Genomic DNA, 21319 nt, shown 5'->3' with positions numbered 1-21319 from the left:
GCACTAGTTGGGAACTGATCCCTTCCTGCCCAAGACATATCTTGCATACCACTGTGTGTAGTATCATACTAATTAGTGTCTGACTCCGTAAAAACTGACCTCGACGATGCCACTTGTTGGGGAGAGGTGAGCGCGATGACATGGGAAAACTGGATAATGAGTCGCCTCCCACAGCGTGTTTTAACGGTTCGCCAATGAAGTGGAGCATGATGTCATCACAGTGATGTCAGGATGACGCACCTCACCGAGGTTCATTATCATTCTGTTCACTCTCCAGCCTTTCACACACAGAGGAAAAACAGCTCTGGAGTGGAGCTCACCCAGTGCATGCTGGGATATAATCTCCACAGAAAGAGCAGGACAAAAATGTAATGAAGACCTTATCATCTATTCATGTATTTCTATTTGTATGTACTTCAAGGGCCAATATTGTACCTGTTGGTCCCCCACATTGGAGAGCTTTGGTTGCTAAACACGTTACAATTCTTGATAGGTAATATAATCAAAATATAAATACAGAATATAAAATGATGACATATTAGGCCTATTACACAGAGTAATTGAAATGAACCCTTGTGATCCACAGTGATACATTGCTCCATAATCCTGTAACAACCACATACATTATTTGGAGGTGGGCCACTCATAACTGGCTTCATGTGGCTCAGGAGGGACATCACCACTACGTCATCCAGTAAAGGTGTCCTACTGTGGACAACAGCTCCCTCCGGTGTATGTACGTGATACTTCACCACTCATGGCTACTAAAAGTGTTTGCCACAGTCACTGAGGATAGCATGTGCAATATTAACTCATTGAGTGCCAACCACGTAATTTCTCGTTTTTCGTTCCCATGCGTTGAGTGCCAAAAAGGAGATTTTTCGTTTTTTGCTTTTTTTTTAAATTATGAAAATATACACTTTAATACACATTATATGTAAATTTGGGGACTCTACGACGAGGAGAACTGAAATAGATGACGATCAAAGTCACATGACAGCTCATGATCTGGAAGTTTTTATCATAACTCGGCTTCTGCAAACGGAGTTCTGCATGCAGATGCAGCAGCTGCTCTGCTCTCACCCGCGCTGCTGCAGCAGCTCGGAGCTGAACCAGGAAGCTCTCAGCCGACAGTCCCGCCCGGTCTTCACCTCGAGCAACACCGTGTCCTCCCCAAAGTCCTCCCGCGGTAAAATCTGATGGTCTCTGGGCCAAAGCAGACCGCCGTCACCGACCCGAACCACAGACGGACCGCGACCACCGGCGGGACCGGTATTCCCGAGCCGCGGTGGCCGACAGACCCTCACGCTCCGCGGCGAGAAGCTGTGACACGGCACGGTGCGTCTGTGTTATTGTTGTTTAGTGGCGCCCCCCCCGCCCCCGCTGGTGGTTTTGTGAATAGAACAACCATTGTTGTATATATTTATCTTATACGAGCCCTTTGATCCAGAAATGCGAGTGTCAGAAGAGCGACAGACACAAACAGCGCACCTTTCATAAAAGACGCTCTATCTCCTTTTCTAGAAAAAAAGGAGGGATTTTGGTGAAACCCAGCCATGTTTAGCTTGAGTTTTCTCAGGAACAGAGGCACGTAGAAACAAACGGATTGTGGCCACTTGAAGCATTAAGATAAACCTTTCAATTGAGCTACAGTATGTGTTGGTGGCAATAATATAGAATACACTATGGCTCTACATAAAAAGTCAAAAATGGTCTAAATTGCCGGTACACTTGACTAAAACTTTGGAAAGGAGCGCGGCACTCAATGAGTTAAGGTTTGTCTGCATAAAAAAAACTTTTGGAAAACATTACAATTAAAATCTACAATCTAATAACATTTGGTATATGTATATAAAAAAAAGAAATATTCTGGTTAGGCACCCATTTCACTCCCAGTCTCCTCAGTTGGAGCCAAGCTATGTAGTTCTTGTTGTATACTCCCATCTTGTGGTAAAGAAGAAACACAGCAGAAGAAGTTTAAAAATAATATGTCTGTTACCACTGCAGTGGGATATTTACTTCAAAATTAAAGTTAAAATTCTGTGACTTAAACCAATGGTAATATTTTTTCTCTGTGTCAGGGCTACTGAAATGAATCATCAATGATATATTGGCATACATATTATATACTATACTAAGAAATAAGAAAAGAAGAGTTTATTGTATGTATGTGTATGTATTATGTAGTAGATAGTGCCAAATGATTAACAGCTGACAGATCTGAAAATACCGGACCTTTTCTTGCCCCCAAAACATGGTTTCATTTCACAATATTCATGAAAAATGCAGATGGTTGCTCTGAGCACAATCAGATGAAGTGAGTCCTATGGTTTTTATCCATTTTTAACTTTAATATGTAGTTTGTCCACCTTTTGTAGCCTATACAGGAGCACATCTCTCCTGCATAGTGTCAATATATTTCCTGAGAACTTCAACACTAATGTGCAGCAACCACAACCTACTGTAGCCCTTAAGTTCCTGGGCGTGACTATCACAGAGGACCTGTCATGGGGGAAAACATTGCCTCTGCCATAGGGAAAGCCCAGCAACGCCTCTTCTACCTCCGCAAGCTCAAGTAGGTTAAGCTTCCCCAGAGACTACTGACCAACTTTTACCATTGTGCAGTGAGAGTGCGCTCCCATGTGGTCCACTGGTGTGGTTCAGCAAGGAAAGCCTCCACAGGGTGGTTAAAGCTGCGAGGAGGATCATTGGGATCAGCCTCCCAGAGATCTCCACAGTTTTTACCTCCCGCTGCCTGTGGCGGGTGAATAACATCCTCCAGGACCAGCTACACCCAGCACACCATCCAGCTACTGCCCTCTGGGAGAAGATACTGGTCCATCAGGGCAAGAACCAGCAGATTGACCAATAGCCACCCCCAAGCAATCAGGCTGTTGAATTAATTATCCATGCCTTCTGCTACTCTTTTGAATGTATAACAGATCTGTCCAGTTTATCATCCAACTCGCTCCACATTTGCTCAGGTTGAGGTTAAGACTTTTAAAATGATTTGGATTCTTCTGTGAAGGAATATTGTGTGACACTGACAGTGAAACAGCTTGTTTTTCGTCAGGAAAATTACCTAAATCTCCTTATAATGGCTCCATTCTATCGTTTTAGAGCATAGGCTATGATGATGAATTGCCAATTCAAGAAAAAACAGACAAACCCTGCCAAGTGTTATAATAATTTTGGCCACCACTGTAAATCAAATAACAGAAACATGTAGGCTACTAAATTAACTAAACTGCAGCAATTAGTCTTTACAAATCCGGCAGGCAACAGGAATCAGGAAATATAGCCTGAACCTGACAAGCCTTGAACCTCCCGAGAGATCTCTTCGGCATTTTCCGGCAGCAGTTCGTCATTTACCGGATGGGGGTAACGAGTTTGCACGAGCGCTCCGAAAACAGCCGAGTGGTGTCAAGTCGCACATCCGTGAAGCTCTCAGTGAATCACCACTTCTAGTGATTAAAACACGCTCAACCCCATTAGATAGTACTTATGTAAGTCGTTAAATCAATTTCTGGTTGTTTTCATATGATGTGTTTATCTGGTAGTCAGTTTAACAACACAAAATAGGCTAGTCTTATCTTTCTGGATCTCCTCATGTGGTTATTTTTATTTGCCAGGGCGTAGCCAGATATTTTAAACTCAATTCATATCAAACTCGTACTTCAGTAGAAAATAGTTGATGGGTCATCATGACATAAGAAGACTAGATGGCTCACCCAGCGCTGCTGCCCAGTGACACGGCGTCGTCACACGGCCGCCATCTTGCGTCGGTACGCTCACTCACGCCCTCAGCTATGGCGCATGTTCTCCTAAAAATAACCAGAGCTTGCTCAGTTTTTTGACCCGGTTTTCAAACGGTTTGGTTTGTTATGGACGTCAGAAATGCAAAATCACGAATAATTACTTTTCAATCAAAGCAACACTACAGTAACATTATGCAAATAGTTAAAGTAATAATACGGACAACATTTCACAGAGTTGTTCTGAGTAGTTTTTTGTTTTTAGTGCAGATGACTGGATCACCATGCACCATGCACAATGCAGCCAGAGCGAGTTGACTCACCCAACATGGCCGCCTGTCAGTTACGTCTGCGCGTAGTGGAGGAGGAGGAGGAGGAGGAAGAGGAGGAGGAAAGCAGCCGACGGGAATGCGTGAAATCCAGTCCGGGTTTTGCGGCTCGCTCGGCGTTTCTCAAGTTTCACTTCGGCGTGTGCTGTGCTGTGCTCTGCCCCCCGTCTGCTTTGTGTTGTCAGGCAGAAAGACAGACACACACACACAGCAGCCAGGGTGGCGTGTGTCCTCCCGATACACCACAGGCACCCCCCATCATCATCATCAGCAGCAGCAGCGACCGGAATCAAACCTTTTGTTCACCACTCAAAAGTAGTTAGCCAGCCGCCGTCACCGATCATTTCGCTCCGTTTTTTTTTTTTTTTTTTTTTTTTTGTGTGTGCAACAATGTCGGTGGGATTGGAGTCTGGCTTCTCCAGCGAGGAGGTCTTGAACAGCCGCTTCCCTCTCCATCGCGCCTGCAGGGATGGAGACGTTGGCGCCTTGTGCTCCCTGCTTCAGTGCACCTCAAACCCGACTGACCTCACCGTGGAGGACACCTTCTACGGCTGGACGCCCATACACTGGGCAGCTCATTTCGGAAAGGTAGGTTTCCGGGGCTTTATTATTTATTTAATTATTTACTGTTTGACTTGTCTGTTCGACATTTTAGGTGAAAACTGTGTCCAGAATGAGCGGCAGCAGCAGCAGCAGCAGCAGCAGCAGCGCTCTCGTCGTCTCGGCCATTTCCTGGTGTTAACTGTTCGCCATCGTTTTACTAGATGAGCCAGGCAGACAATGGGCTATTAACGCTAAAAAAAACCACGCTGCGCTCTCAAACTGAAAGTTGTATGAAAACACTGACACGCCTTCACTTATATTTTATTATGTGAATCAAAGGTTGCGGTGAGCGGGAAAAATGTTTACGTTTAACTTAACGGCCGTTAGTTAGCTAGTTAACGTTACGCCAGACGTTGACAAAGAAACGGCAGAAACATTAATGGTTATTTTCTCTCAATTAATCTCAACATTTGAGCTTAAAACGCTTTACAAAAACCAACCAGGAGATTTGTGAGCACAAAGCTTCAGTAATGGACTCTTAATTAATTTCCCATGTGGTTGTGTAAGCTTTATTTTGAGAACTTGATGTTGTTTCCAAGTCAACAACGTTTAAACGTTAATGGTAGTGTTGTAGTCAAGGCAACCCAACCAACCCGAGACCGAGTCATGGCCAAGACCAAATCAGTGCCAGACCATTTTTAAGACCATTACTAGTGTATTCAGTGCCACACTACTCATAATAAATCATGTGGCTTGATAAAATGATCCTTTCTTTTTAACTGAGGAATAATGTAGCCTATGTAAAATCTAAACCATATTTAATTGATAAACACAGTGTGGACTGAACAGAAGAACACAGCACCGAACCTGCTGAAGTCTCCCACTGTTGACACTGGTGCAACCAAGTTTCTTTTAGATAGTTACGCATGCATATACTTTTTTTTTTTTTTTTAGAACAATTTGAATTATCTTAAAGTTATTGAACTCTGACATAGAGAAATATTTGTGGTTAAAAAATGATGTCACTGGCTGCAGCTGTGGTCTTGACTGGTCTTGAGAAAAAAATCTAGAGTCCAGCTTGGCCGAGACTGAGATTAGACTGAGGAAAAATGTAGTCTATTCTGAGACAAGACCAAGACCTTGAAAATGTGATCTCAAGACCGGTCTCGAGTACTACAGCAACAGCACTAGTTAAAGGTTGAATATGTAGAATATTTATTAAAAGCTATATTTTTTCAAAAATAATACATCCATGGGGCCTTTAGAGGGGTACAGAATGAAAGTATTGCTTTTCCACAAAAAAAATTTTTTTAGTCTGAATTATTATTTTTAATTTTTTTGACGGGCTCGACAATGACTTTCTGTCAACGTTCTGTTTACATTCGTACCTGCCTGTAGCCGACATGTGGCTCAGTTCTCAGCTGTTTTCCTGCCTCCTCCCGGTCCCATGCGTTTGTTTCCAACCAAGCCTTTTTAATAATCAATCGGTGGATCAATGGATTATCATATACTTGTTAGGATGGGTGTATTTGTGTAGTCTTATCTGTCATAAACACGTTTATCGTCGCGGACTTTCGGTGCCACGGAGCTCCTTTTTTTTTTTTTTTCCAACTTGACGAGAGCAGTGACAGCGGAGGCTCTGAGCAGCAGCGGTGTGGAAGGCAGAGAGCCTCCACTGTCCCTGTAACAAGCTACAAGTCATTTATTATGCTGTTAATGACGGTAAAAATGAAACATAAGGTAAATATCCTGCTTAGCTCTCCTCCTCTGCTGTCCTCTGTTCAGAGCGGAGTCCCTAGCAACGGCCCGTTTTACCTAGCAACGGTCTGGCAATCGACTGCTGGAATTCTTTTTCTGTTGTTGTTCTTGTATTTCTACATAGTCAACCTTTAATGGTGCATTTTTTTAACGGACTGTTCCTCCTGTGAACAGACACACATACTTGAGCTGAGATCTGTTTTACAGTATCGCCACCATGGAAAAGGGCAGGCTTTACAGTTTGAACAGAAATTGGGTGCATGCCCAAAGCTAGAGCCATAAAGAGAAACTGAGACACTGAGATCAGTGTTGTATTTATGCCGATCCATCCACTGTACTATACTTGTCCACACCTGCCCAGCGTCTTCCCCAGAAACAAATGAATGAATCACTGTAGATGAGGTATATAATTACTAACGTACTTTTTTTTTATGGATTTGCCCTTTGTGTGTTTACATAGCTGGAGTGTGTGATGCGTCTGGTTCAGGTGGGCTGCGGTGTGAACTCGATGACCTCCAGGTTTGCTCAGACGCCCACTCACATTGCTGCATTTGGGGGCCACCCTGAGTGCTTGTTATGGTTACTCCAAGCCGGTGCAGATATAAACAGACAGGTATGGCTTCACATGCACACTCTCAGCACCTGCCCACACACACCGCCGGAGAATCAAACAAGGTGCAGCTTTGAATCACCTGACAAGTCAAGAATATTTCACAGGATTTTTTTTCCTTGTTGACATTGTCCAGAGAGACCTGTGTGACCGCAATTTTTTTTAAAGTATGGTGACGATGCTACAAGGAAACAGCACATTCAAAGTTTCCAGGAGTTTAAAAATAAATCTCTCTTTATAAAAATAAAGTGCATTGGCAGAGGCACAAATGCGTGAGTAAAAAGAGCAGAGCTGCGAGGGAGGTTGAGCTCAGACTGATCCCATCAAGGAGGATCACTAGGGATCACGACCCCTCGCAGTGTATTGCTATTGCTTACCCCTCCACTTGACCTACATTCAGGTTATCTGTGTGTGCCACATTTTCTGTTACCTCTATGCCTTTTTACTCACCGTGTCTTTGCCTTTTCATGTATTCTCATGCAGAGATTCAGGCTCTGGGGCTATATTTTATGCTGCGCTGCACCGTCGAGAGAAATCAGATTAGTAGGTCACAATGACATAACACGTTGTCGTCATCGTGAAACACATTACTAACACTTGGTTTAGAATTTGCTCAGCATTTCTTGAAATAAACACCAAAGGAAATTCTTAGATTCATGAGCTCTATTGGATTTGTAATATGCTGACCTGACGGCTGTTGCTGGGATAGTTGAACAGAGTAGAGTAGAGCACACATTGCATTGTGGTTAGACACAGACTTCTTGTTTTTTGTGTGCGCGCGTGCTTTTTCTCTTCCAGTTGCACTCTTACTAATATGCAACTGTAAATCTGTGTGGGTGGTGGAGAAGTCTGGGTGAAAAGTTCAGGTTCTGCCCTGCAGAGTTACACCCTGTTATCATTGCTTGAGTCTGTTTTCTAACCTTGGAAATGTAAACGTGTGAGTCAGTAAGGGAGGGTTTATTTGGTTAAAAGCATAATCATGAATATAAGTGTTTTGGCCCATATCACTGTTCCTGTGCAGGATATATTCATGCTTTTCAGTGTGTGTGGGTGTGTGTGTGTGTGTAACTGGAGTCTTTTGTCATCACTTAGGATTATGTGGGCGAGACGCCCATCCACAAGGCTGCTCGTGCGGGCAGTCTGGAGTGTATCAACGCTCTCTTGATTCAGGGAGCGAAAGCTGAGTAAGTCCTGTGATCAGTCCTGTGTCCACATATCTTCTTCCTCTGTACTATCCAACTACTCAGTTACACCTTTACAAGGGATCACCACCAAACTCAAATCAGAGCAGCGATAAAAAATGTAAATGCTGGATTTAAAAGTAATTTTCCAAAAACACTGCAAATAATAAGGTCAGAAAATCAGCTAATTAACTTTACATGACTGAACGAATGTAACAAACATCCATTTTTTTTAATGATTTTAAGAAGTAATTTTTCAGATACAGTGACTGTTTCACTCTTATCCAGCGAGAAAGAAGCTGCTATAATAAATGGTAACTTAACCATTAATCAATTCACGCTTGTATACAATACATCACCCAAGGCAATCTTGGGTACATTGTCAAAAATTGAGCATTCATATTGTGTGTTTCTACAAAGGATCAAACTGAGTACAGCATTTGTGTTTTTTAAGATCTATAATATAATAAACACCACCTCGGCCTCTAATGTTTATCCTGGTGGTAACTAGTGTTTTCTAGAAAGTTCCATAAAACCTTTAAACTGTAGTAACAAGACAACATGAACACAGTGTTGACTGTTTTACCACTTCAACACCAAACTGTTGGATCATGAGATATGTTGTTAGGTTGTAAAAGAGTTGATGGTGCTCCCTTGAAAATGTGACCCACTTTGTTAATCCTTGAAATTGTTGTTTATCATTGCAACAATTCACATTAAGTTGCCCTCTGTGCGTAATAATGTTATCTACCGACGTATTGATTTAATGGAGAATGATTCATTCAAGTTCATTATACCTTCACTTCAGCAGGCACCTACTATATTACCTTTGTCGGTTGAGGAAAAGCTGTGTTTTAATAAAAGTAGATAATTATCTCAGCATGGCGCCTCTGATCTTAACCGACTCTTATAAATCAAATACAATTATTACTTGAACACGAGGACAACTTAATGTAAAGGTTGATGAACTGTTTTTAGCATAGTAGGCAATATTGCATGTTCTTTGTTAAATCTAGAGTGTGGTTTTCTTTGTTAACATTTGTTTTGGTTAGTGTCTTACATCAGCTTGACTGGATGACCAAATGCACATTCCTCTTTTTCTAAAGTTTTTTTTTTACTGTCAGGAAGAAAAGACTATATTCATTTGCATAAAATGAAACTGTATCATACAAAACTGGTTTCCCATTTAAACGAAATGCCAGATCAGGTTAGGCTGAGACTGTTTTGGCCATCTGCCATCATTCTTTACAACATGTAAAGAACATGGCGTCTGTTAAAGCAAACAAATGGTCTTGCTGTAATACAATAATATCAAAATAATCAAATATGGATTGGGGATAAATGCAATTGCATTATTAATCTAAGCAGCTTGGGCCACCTTGTTTCTAAGAGGTGCTTAAGGATTTGGAAAAATAATCTGCCTCAGTCACAATGCTCAGCCACACCTCTGCTGTTGGCTGCTACTTTTGTGCTTAGCTGGAATTATTCCCTTTTTAGAAAACACTTTGTTATGGTCAGTTCAACTGAGGCGTGTACAAAGGCGGAGACATAACCCATATTTCCTGTTTTCTAAATTTAGATCCAAGACCTTTAGGGAGGTGAAACTACTTAAATTAACTTTGTTTTGTCTTTCATGATGTAACCGATCATGCTTATTTCCCAAAGGACATATAAGGCATTGAACTCAATAAACTAAGCAATTCATTTACTAGAATAGGTCTGTACTGCTTGTTATTTTGTACTCAATCATAGTTTGAATTAATAGCTTTGTGTTTTGGCTTAGGGTCAGAACTGTATTCAGGCAGAAGTGTGACAATATTAAAAGTCACAGCATGTTTTAATAATAATTAACCAGTTGAGATGGTAGATCGACCCTCACAGTTTAACTATTAATGCTTCGCTTGGAGTTTCATTTTTTTGCAACGAGTTTTATGCCTTTTCTTTCCAATTACATTGAAATAAAGAACCCCAGAGCAACCAAGGCGTTTACAGAGGCACCATTTATTTGTGTGTAGTTTTTGTACGTTTTTCTTCTGTTCTCAGAAAAAGTAGTCATCATGTAGCCAAGTAAAACAGAGCTCACTGAACACTTTCAGTGGAGAAATTAATCGCACATGCCACAGTGCAACGATGGCTGAGCTTTAGTTATTAGTCACATGTTGGCATGAGGGGAGAATATATTTGGCAGCATCGAATGAAATCAGACGCTCCTACAGTTTCATTTGCACATGAAGTTACTCTAGTTTCAAAAAGGAATGCCGGTATGATGCTCACACACCTATTTTTGTATGTAAATGTACTGCATTCTTCTTCATAGTTTCAAAGGCTTAAAATAAAGGAACTGTAAAATAATTGGATTTTAAAGATGAAGGATGACTGTGGCAACAGAGTCATATAAGTTAGACTTTTAGACCAGTGTTATTCATTTTCATTTATTCATTTACCTCTGTTTGACACTTAACTTATCAAAGTAGATGAAACCCCTGGTTGCTTTGGCTGTTTGAATCAAAATTAAACACAATGCTTTTGTGTGAGGACATTTTTGGATAAATGCTTATTTTCTTTACTGACATCATTTAATGTGCATTTGGTTATCAGCCAATGAGTAATATATATGATGAAAATGATTATGTGACTTTTTTCCCTGCAGATGATAGATTTTGTATTTAGTTTAGTTTATTATCAGGTAATTTCTTTCAGTTATGTTCAAGAAATGTAGTGAGGCACAACTGGGAGGGAAACTAAGGAACACAGGTGGGAATGAGGCTCATGACAAACGTAACGTCAAAGTTGCATTTGACAACAAAACAAAACAAATCTTGCTCCTTTTGTTTTTCTAATTAAAATGAAATTATATAAATACTGTCAACACACCACTGAAATCAATAGGTATGCCGCTGGAGGACACATGTTTTACTGCTAATTGTGAATATACATTTATTTTTAAAAATAATTTACATTTAGAATGAATATTAAATAGAAGGTATTGATTTTACTTTAACATACCCAACCATAAATCTAAATACAGGTCAAATTACTATCTTGTCTAAATAGTTTTTACTGTACGATAATTCCAAGACAGAAAATTCAATGAACAAACAATCAATTGTAAGTTTTCCTTTCTAGCTGTTAAAATGCTAAAATCGTTTTTGAACTCCTTTAATATTTCAGCAGATCAGCAATATAGCATATAACAAATTGAGACTGTTCTTTTTTGAAGAGGACACCTAAGTGCTGGTCTATATTATCTTTTGACAAATGTCAAGCTCCCTGTTGTCACACCTCTAAAATGTTCTGTGTCGCCATCCAAATAATCCGAAAATGATGAAGAGTCAACAGTGGCACCCGCTGTATGATAATAACTAACGCTACAAGAGAGACAAGGCTCCTTTTGGCAAAGGCTTTTTCTACGTGGGTGAATGCCAGGCAAAAAGCATTCTGGCATAAACTGTGGTTGACTCACTGACAAACACACATAGATGCACTGTTTTGGAGTTGATCTTTCTCCAGTATTTTCTAGGGTAAACTCCAGTAACATATTCCCATTTATAGTCTCAGTGCAGTATAATAATTTCTTTCTTTATAGAAACTTCGGAGAGGCATCCACCCAAACCTCACACCAAAAGAAAATCAAAACCTAACCCTTAACAGTGGTGTTATTATATTTATTCCATCATATCAGCAGGATTTACCACACAATTTAAATAATATGGACACTGAACTACGAGTAAATAAAATCCTTGTTGTTATGTAAGGATTTTTCTTTGCTTGAATCCTTCTCTTCCAATGGTTCAGCTTGATGACGACCTGCGTGACGATTCATGAATAAAGAGCTCCGTTATCTGTCCATCTCTTCAAACGATTTGAACCACCTTGTACCCTTGAAATCTATTTCAAAGGATTTAACTGCCTGCACTCTTCCTGCCCTTCGAATCGGCACACTGAGCCCACAGTAGAAGAACTAAAGAAGAAGAAGACGAGTTGAATTTAGAAGAAATCATACTAAATGGATTCATTTGGTGAAACAGCAGGTCAGCCATCTTTCACCCTCTGGCGTCAACGCACTCAGTTGTCCAAACAGCTGCTGGTTGTCGACACACCAGCAGACGAGGATCTAATTATTGGCCAACAGCGCCTGCTGACTGACTGTGGGCTTGTTGAGATCAAGGGCCTGACAAGTTCATCTGTAGTGAAATATTTAAATGCATTTTCAGTCTAGAGTATGAACTACAGCTTTCATCCCCAGAGGCTTTTTTACATTCACTTGAAGCATAGGCTTGGAGTCCCCCCCCCCCTACTATACCACTGGTGTCATTTTTGTAAACCATCTGAGGAAATCCTTAAGTGCACTACGTGTCTAAATGTACTAGACCCCATTATTTCCTTTTCTTTCAAACTCTTTCACTGCAAAGCCCTGGATCTGGACAGAGGAATTAATGATGTTGAATGACAGAAGAGGGTCGTGTCCTCATCCTTATGTGATGCGTATCTTTGTCCCATTAGACAGTGATTACAATTTTCCACTGGGACATTATCTTTGTCGGGTGAAACCCAAACAGTCTTGTGGCCTTTCCCAACCTTTTCATCCTTTCTCATCATATACTACATCCAGTGAGACAAACTTGTCGTGTTAATCTTGCTCCTGGTTCTTGTGTCTATATTAAATCCAATATCAGACTTTACATACCTGAAAGTAAAATTCCCCTACTCCAAACATTAAGAAATAATTGGGTGCACTTTATAGGAGAAAAACATTATTAACGTAATTTTAACAAAAATCCTCAATACTTAAGTCGTAAAAAATGATATCAAAACAAAGTCCTGATAATTTTTTTAATACCTTCCATAGTGCCGATTTAATTTGGCTCAAACAATCTGGGATATTAAGAACATGAAATAAATGTAATAATTTGCCAAACTCATTCTAAAAATCAATATCAACTTTTATCAAAACATAGTTTGTCCTTAAAACACGTTTTTATTTATTTTTTTATTTGTCATGAGCCTCAAGGTTCAGATGGTGCATTAGAGAGCCAGCAGCAGGCAGGACAGTGTTTAGAGGCTGCCGGTGATGAGAGTAGTGCAGAGACAGAGGCTTAGAGCAGCTGAGTGAGATGAGTTAGACTTTGCATAGCATCATGTACTGAACTATTAACTGTTTAATGCTAACACTCATCCTGTTGCAATGGTTATTCACTGTCATTTCACTGTACCAAATATTTTTACTTTCTACACAGAAATGTTTTATTTTGTATGTCACAGTATTAACCCTATACAGTATCATAGTCTGTTTTGACATCTAATCTTTGTCACCTTTTCCTTTATGAAAGTGACAATAAGTTACAACAAAAGTTTTCTATACTGTTAACAGAAACAGAACCGTACGTCTTAATGTTTTGCAGCCATTGAATTGGAAATGACTTGGTTTTTTCAAGTAATCCTAGAAAGGGGGAGAATAGACACTGCTGAGTCTGCCCCGTTCCCTGGGATAGCCGCACTGTTGTGGCATTGAGTGTTCTCACTATCGCTTCCTATCTACACACTGGCAAACTGTTGAGGTATTTCTTGCGGTGATTGGTTTTAATGCTAGGTTTTTTATGAATCAAAACTAAAGTTTTAGACCTGCATGCTTTGCTTATTATCCATGATTGTTCCTGTATCTAGTCTTTTGTTTTTATTTTATGATTTTGTTTTTGATTTTGTGAACTAACCATAGGAGCCTTTTATATGGACAGGTTTAATCACGTGAGTCCCATGTCAACATGTAGCATGATAATAGGCTGCCTCTGGAAGGTTAGACGATAGTTAGAGAAGATACATATTGTGTGCTTAGGACCGAAAAGCAAAGCATAACAGGCATTTACAAAGAATTAACGCTTCCTTTTTAGATTTCCATAACAAACCTGGGTCAATTGGTGCCGCCCACAGTTTTCCATTTTGTTGGATCAGTGCATACTGTAGATGACGGGTCTCACTAAAGGAATAACAACATTTTAAAAGTTATAATCCAATTACGTCATTATATCAGAGGTCATTTAATTTTTTTAGTTGAAAGAAAGTCAAAAAGGAAATTGATTGTGAAAGGAATAGATACACAAGGAAAATAAGATATAGAATTAAATAGAGATTGAAGGGATTTATTGAAGAAATGTACTAGGCATCAGGAGAGAAACAACTGAGGGGACTAACTAGAAAACACCTATGATCTCGTCTAGCTTGTCCATTTGGCTAATCCGCAACACAGCAAAGCTTTTAAACCTCTGCTGTCGTAACACTACAGCACTTGCGATTTTTTTTTAAATGAACACAACTGCATTGATTATCTATAGGAGTTGATACGTTGACTTATTTGTCAATAAATGTTACAACTTTTACTCCCTAAAATGATGGCGGTTGGGTTAGGGGGCTTAAATGCTACCTCTAAGAATTAAACTTCTAAATAATGGAAAAGATTTAGCATTACAGGAAAATTGAGGGACCTGATCTCAGGTCAGACATGTGGCTTCAGAGGTTGGACACCTAACGAGTGCTTCTTCTGGGCAACATGTACAACAAATAGTTTGTGCAGCATTTTCTATGGAAATAATTAAAACAGGTTTTATTAATAGTACCTGCTCAAAAGATAAGATAGCCCTGCAAACTCCTTAAAATGGATTTTGCACATGATAAAGTCTTTATTTATTGTAAGGCCTTCCTACTTTGCCCAGGGAGCCATTTCTGTTCAAGGAGCGAAAAATGTGGACTATAAAATACTAAATTGCTGAATCGAGTGAGGAATGCGAACAGCAGCTCAGGGCGTTTATTTCCTTAGAGTGAGACCAATTCATCTACCTTATCACAAATTGATTTTCAATATAAAGGTACTCTCTTGGAAAAAATAATTCCTTGGAAGCGTTAATTTTGAAGGGGACGGGTAATGTGCAACAAGTTATTGTGTGATTTTTTCTTTTTTGTTTTAAATCTCCAATTCTTTATAAAAATGTTTTTCATGTGCACTAGTTCTTGAAATGTTTCTTTTTTGCACAAATGTTTAGAGAAAAAAAAGCAGAGAAAGCTTAAGACAAAATGAATGACCAAACAGCAACAGTGTATCAAAAATGTACCGTCATTGTGTGGAAGTCAATGTCACATGGTTTCAGCCGCTTAAAGAAATAACCATAACAAACAGGAACAAAACAGTGTTTTACCTTGGGGTTCCACCAAATATACAATTTTATTAAATTGATTGATTGATCGATCGATACTTTATTGATCCCATTGCTGGGAAATTACAGTTTGAAAGAAATGCAGCATTTCTGATTCTGTAGTGTATTCTTATGGATATAAAATAGTGTACTGATGGATAAGTTTTAATCTTTACTGCACATTTTTAATTATATACACAAGCTTGGGCATAGGCCAGGGCTCCCAGTTCTCTGACAAAGACGTGGCTGTTTGCTTTGAGAACTCATTCTGCAGTGTGATGACATCTAGGCTCAGAACAAGTGCTGTATTGTTTTGTAACTGGCCACTGGAAAGGAGGGAAAATCTCATCATTAAAATAACAGGCATCTATTGGTCAGTGGGATATTTTCTGTGTCCATCTCAAGAGCTGACTAGCAGACACGTGTTCCTGCACGTTACTTTCACAGCAGCAAGAAACAAAGGACTGTTTATTTACTAAATAGCAACAGATTCATGTTTAGTATGTTTTTAAATGCGTTGATAGTAACACTTAAGGTTAATAAGTGATTTACTCAGGTTTTACTTTCCAGTGACATTGCTTCCATACTATAGCACCATGTGTGTCTCTAAGTCTGAATATTGACACAGCACTGTTTGCTCATTCATTACTGCACTCAGAAAATCACCTTACTCCTGCTGCAACTGGATATGATTAACACATCTGGACCTGCACAGACTCTAATTTGAGTCATGAATGGTTGTAGAAATGCCTCTTGACAGTAGTACAGTACAGTCCCATTAAAAAAGACTCTTGACACAAGACGAAGATGTGATCTTGATGGTTCCACCTTCTAAGGAGAAGAACACCTGTATCTCTGATGCTTGAAGATCACATTTGGTTCCCTCCTTCATCCTCCTTTGTAAGCATTCGTTCCTTTGTGCTTCCTCTGAAGACAGAAGTCTGCTATATCCTCATCTCCTTTGGATCAAGAACCTCTGAATCTTCTTGTACTTGTTTTGGAAGAATTTCACAATCCTTCAATGCCAGGCTCACTGGCATCACTTCTGTTTTTGCAGAAACACACTTTATTTTTCATTGTAGCCCTTCTACCTTAATGCAGATCTTCATATATATTATACATTTATATGCACAGGAGCATTCACTCTATTTATGCATAGCAAATCTGGCAAATGTCAAACCTCCTACCAGGCATTTTGGTGCAAGGTTGCAGAAATCCTTGAGCAGTATCGCCGCTGGAACTGTGAGATGACCATGATCTTTAATACTTCAAAAAAACCTTCATGATGTTTTATTTGTAGAGCTCTTAAGTCACCTGCTGAAATCATCTTTGGATTCAACCATCCTGTCCCGTAAGTCAGTTTCAGGTATTACATTAACTGGTGCACAGCTCCAGATGTCTTAATCGCATCCCGTTGCAGCAGCAGACACTTTTCCCTGATTATTTGGAAACTGTTTCAAGAGTTAAGTTCTATGGAAGATCCAAATGATCCAAAAAGGGATCAGTCGTCATCTCTCATGAAGATGACGAAGAGGATGAGAGGGGGTAGAGCAGCACAGGCTATTTCTATACATCTATATGTCTGTCTGTGTGTTTGCTTAATGAGTCTGTATGCGTGTGTGTGGGTGCGTGCGTGCGTGCCTGTGTGTGGGTGGGTGTGTCTGTATGTGCGTGCTTGAGTCTGTCTTATTTTGTTGTTATTGTTTTTTATTTTTATTTGTGTAAACCAAACGCACAGTGCCCGTCTCTAACACTCCCTCTTCCCGTTGTGCAGTATGAGGAATGCCAGTGGGCTGACGGCTGCCGACCTGGCCCACGCCCAGGGGTTCCAGGAGTGCGCTGAGATTCTCTCCAATGCCCAGAACTTCCAACAAAACATGGCTCAGTCCCATAACGGGGTTTTTCTGAATGGCATGACCCAGAATGGGGGCCACGCTCACCCCACCATCCAGGGACGCAGCTTCTTGAATGGCGTGCCCAACAGAAAGAGGTCATTCGATGGCATGGAGGCGAACCCAGTGAAGAAGGCTAGACCTAACGGTGGGTCAACAAAAACAACAGTCGTATCTGTGTTTTATGTAAATTTAATGTCGTTGGAGATTTTTTTGAGGGGACAATTATGTTACTGTGCTTAAGTTTGAGCACATACCATTAGTTAAGACTGTCTGCCACACATCCTGTATGCTTAAATGATCATTTCTGAACAAATATTTGTAAGAAAAAAACCTGTTATCCTCTCATTACCTTATTTTAGTGAAAGCAGCAGCAGACATTTTAATTTGAGTCAATAAAAGTTGGTGCAAACATCAATTTTGAGGACCAACTCTGCATTATTTTAATTTTTGGGGTCAGCAAAGCCTTCAAAATGGATGTGGAAAGAACAAGAGGAGGTTTTGGGTTAGGGTTAGATTTATCTTAAACCTACCGTTGTGGCATTTTTCATTGTTGGCTTGGAAACATGAAGTTCTTTTCAAATATATCAGCCAGAGATTAATTTTTTTGTGTGCATTACTTTCTCTCTCAGGTTTGAGCATGTCACCAGAATTGCTGAATGGGAATGGGCCACTGGGTGGTGCTGGAGAGACCCACATGGAGAGCATGAGCATGGAGTTGGCAGCGACTGTAACCTCAGGTGGGCCAGGACCCTTTGCATTTGGGCTGAATGGGTTTGCACCACCTCCAGGGCCAGGGCCCATGGATCAGTGTGAGGACCAGGGGGGACAGAACAGGTTGAGCCCAGCGACTAAAGAGTTGGAGGTCATCACTGTGGCGTCAATGCAGACCCCTTGTCGCTGCACCAACTCTTATGCTTACCTGTAGAAGGCCTGTGTGTATAGCTACACACTAATTTTCCCATCTGTGCAGTGTATCTTTTTTTTGGTAACGCTTGGATTTTCTTTTTTTTTTTTTTTTGCATAATACATGGATAATGGAAATATATTTGTTTTGATTTGGTCGTAAGCTATATCTGAAAGATGTATAGCAGTGTGTGTGCTGTATTTTCTACTTTTTCATGTTCCTGAATATAGTTGGATGGATAAAAATATAACGATTTCTTTGTTTTACCATTATATTTAATTAATCTGTCCAGTTATCTAGATAATTGTTGCTTAACCTTTATTTTGTAGGTTTATATTAAAAAAAAGGTGAGTTTTGTTTTGCACAATAATACAACATCCTCGATACAACAAAAATGACATTCCCCTGGACACGGTTACATCATCAGTGCAATATAGGTCATACTGTCTTGATGGAAACAATTAGGCTTGGTCACATTTCACATCTCATTATTCAATTAAGCATTGCTCTATTACAGTGTAGGAAAAGGGATGACGACATGGGTCACCTGAAGATGTTGTTATTGGCCTTGTGCTGGAAGAAAGGTGGATTTCAGTAGCTATTTTAAGCAAAGAGCTCAAAAAGTGTCATGTTACTTCATAGTTGTATGAAAAGAGATGGCTTCAAAAGAGTGCCATTAATATACAGATGAAATGTAATACTTAAAATGTTGATTTTTTTTGTAGGAATGTTTCCCCCTTAGTTGAGTTTGATAAGTCAAGTATTCTTTTAGATAATACCATCATAAACAATGATGTGTGCCTAAGCACTCTTTAATATACACTGAGGAAATGTCTCCTGATATTAACTGCGACAATGCATCCGCTGAAGCTATTTTATAGTCAATAAATGACCTTATGCCAAAGCATATCCCAACATGAATGTAGCTTATAAAATATAAATGTTTCACTGTGCAGCTTTTTTTTTGTAGTTTCTAGATGTCATGTGCTAAGACATAGTGGTCTGTGGACTTGGAAGTTTGTTGTTAATCTGCTCTTCCTTTGTGTTGATTTTGGCGGTGTGCTTAATTGATTCATTCAAGTATGGTGAATGTTCCCTGTTTGCGTGTAAGCAAAGTTTTTTTTTTTAAAGATATATTTTAAGCAACTAGCAGGGCTTGCACATCTGTATGTAATATAATAATACTCAGTCTGGTTTTGAAGTTGGTATTTGGCCATTTTGCAATCAGTAGTTAAATAAACAGTATCGCTCAAGAAAATTTGCATGGATTTCTACACATTGCAAAAGCCTTATTTCTTGAGCTATATTGAATAGTTAGAACAATAAATCTTCATTATTTCAATTCTGACTTTTATAGTTATTTGGCGAGGGAATTTCTTTATGTATTTTGTAGAACTATTTCACGTTAAGGATGTGTCTACATTTTTTTTTTTTTTTTACATGCAAGGAGATTTGAGTGTATAGTTGTTAAATTTGGAGCATTTGGTGCTTAGTACTGAGCAAGTTTAGCTTTGTACTTGATTGTGTGAAATCATTAAATGTCGACAAATTTTATAAACCTGACTTTGGTGGCCTTTATTTTCTTGATGTATTCTCATGCATCTGTCAAGTCATGAGTTATGACATGTTTGCTGGCCTGCAAAAGAAGGTTTATAGACATGAAAATAATTTCAGCAGACTCAATGTGCCCTTTTCAAATCCCCTGCTTGTTGCGTTGGTTTCTGGATTCTGGCATGCCAACACGTCTGAAGACTTAAGGTTTCTTGACTTAGTGCAATAGCTTAAATACCACTGTGGAAACAAAACTAGGCCACTGTGTCATACAGTACTATCTGTATACCAGAGCTCAGGATGTGACCTATTTAAAACAAGGTCTCAGGTCAATACTTGTTGGATTACGTAAGACTGTGCATCGTATTTTGTTATTCATTGATAAACTTTTTGTGAGGAGTCCAAAGTGTTGCAAAAATTTGATATTTAGCACGTTGAACCCACTTACGGTAAACTTTTTTTTTCAGATAGCTGCTCCTTACTTGCACCCTGTTGACAGTTGTGCAAAACAAAATCGAACCTTTTTTTTTTTTTTTAGCTTTTCATGCCTCTTGTAATTATAAAAACAGAAATCTGGAATACAGTCACAAATTATTCATATACCGTTTGATTTGATTTGTCTCATTTCCAGTGGCAGGTGAAAGACACACAAATGGTCACAGTCATCTTCCGTTTGGGTTTGACCCAGCAGCAGAAATCTCCCATGACCAACACATCTACAGTGACCCCAGTGAGATCATCAGCACAGCGGGCAGCGAAATGGAGCACCAGAAGTCTGTCAAAGCAGAGCAGTTGTATGACCATGCTCTTTTCAGCACCATGCTGCTTTACCACGGATCCTAATGTTTCAAAGGATCTAATTCGCAAGCTGTCCTTTTTTTTTTTGCCTGAATCTCATGTATGCCTAAACAAGCATTCATTTGCCTTAAAGCCATTGAGTGGTGCAGTTATTCATTTATTTTTTGTCATGAAGGGCAGGCCCATTGTTGTGGATGGATCTGAAATGTGTATGATAAAGTTAATTAAGAAGCAGATTTTTGTTTGTGTTAAAGAGAAAGTGTTTGTTTAGCTTATTAAAGCGTGATTAAGCTGTAAATAGCCGTGTTATGATGAAACATTAAGTAGGAATGTGTATTAAACTACTGCCAATACCATACATTTTGTTTGTTTCAGCTACAAATTGAGTTTTTTCCCCCTCTCCATGTTATTAAAGACGATGCAAGTGCATCCCATGTAACTCATTATTAATTAAAAAAAACAAATGTTTCCAAAAGTAATGTTTCATTCCTCATTTCATATAGAGATACTGAAATAAATCCTTATCCTGGCAAAGCTGCCTTTGGGGCTGCAAAAAGGAACTTCCAAACCACTTTATTTTATTTTAGCACAAGAGAGCCAATGCATGTTTACATTGGGCGTAATACGTATAGATGTCCAAGTGCATTAGGCATTATAGCCCACTTTATCTGGCAGACCAATGAGGCTACCCCAGTACAGCCTCACGTGTAGGGGCCCAACTGTGGTGGTGGTGTACCCAGCAAACAGTCACCTGTCACCGGGAGCGACCTTCATCATAGCAGCGCTGCACAAACATCACGTCACTGTGGCC

The 21319-nt window shown here is 39.7% G+C and overlaps 1 protein-coding gene across 1 annotated transcript; it reads left to right on the top strand.

Annotated features, from left to right (window-relative positions):
• The first annotated feature begins 4283 nt into the window (after positions 1 to 4283).
• Positions 4284 to 20909, top strand: ankrd10b (ankyrin repeat domain 10b). Its single transcript, XM_083997418.1, has 6 exons — positions 4284 to 4672; positions 6846 to 6998; positions 8088 to 8179; positions 17135 to 17400; positions 17885 to 17992; positions 20342 to 20909. Exons 1-6 carry the CDS (start codon positions 4475 to 4477, stop codon positions 20551 to 20553), a joined length of 1029 nt encoding a protein of 342 aa, XP_083853544.1. The 5' UTR covers positions 4284 to 4474; the 3' UTR covers positions 20554 to 20909.
• Positions 20910 to 21319: the final 410 nt, after the last annotated feature.

Source organism: Trachurus trachurus (genome assembly GCF_905171665.1).
Source record: "Trachurus trachurus genome assembly, chromosome: 21".
Lineage (NCBI taxonomy): Eukaryota > Metazoa > Chordata > Actinopteri > Carangiformes > Carangidae > Trachurus > Trachurus trachurus.
The sequence above is the reverse complement of the archived record's forward strand: the minus strand, read 5'-3'. Positions and strand labels throughout refer to the sequence as shown.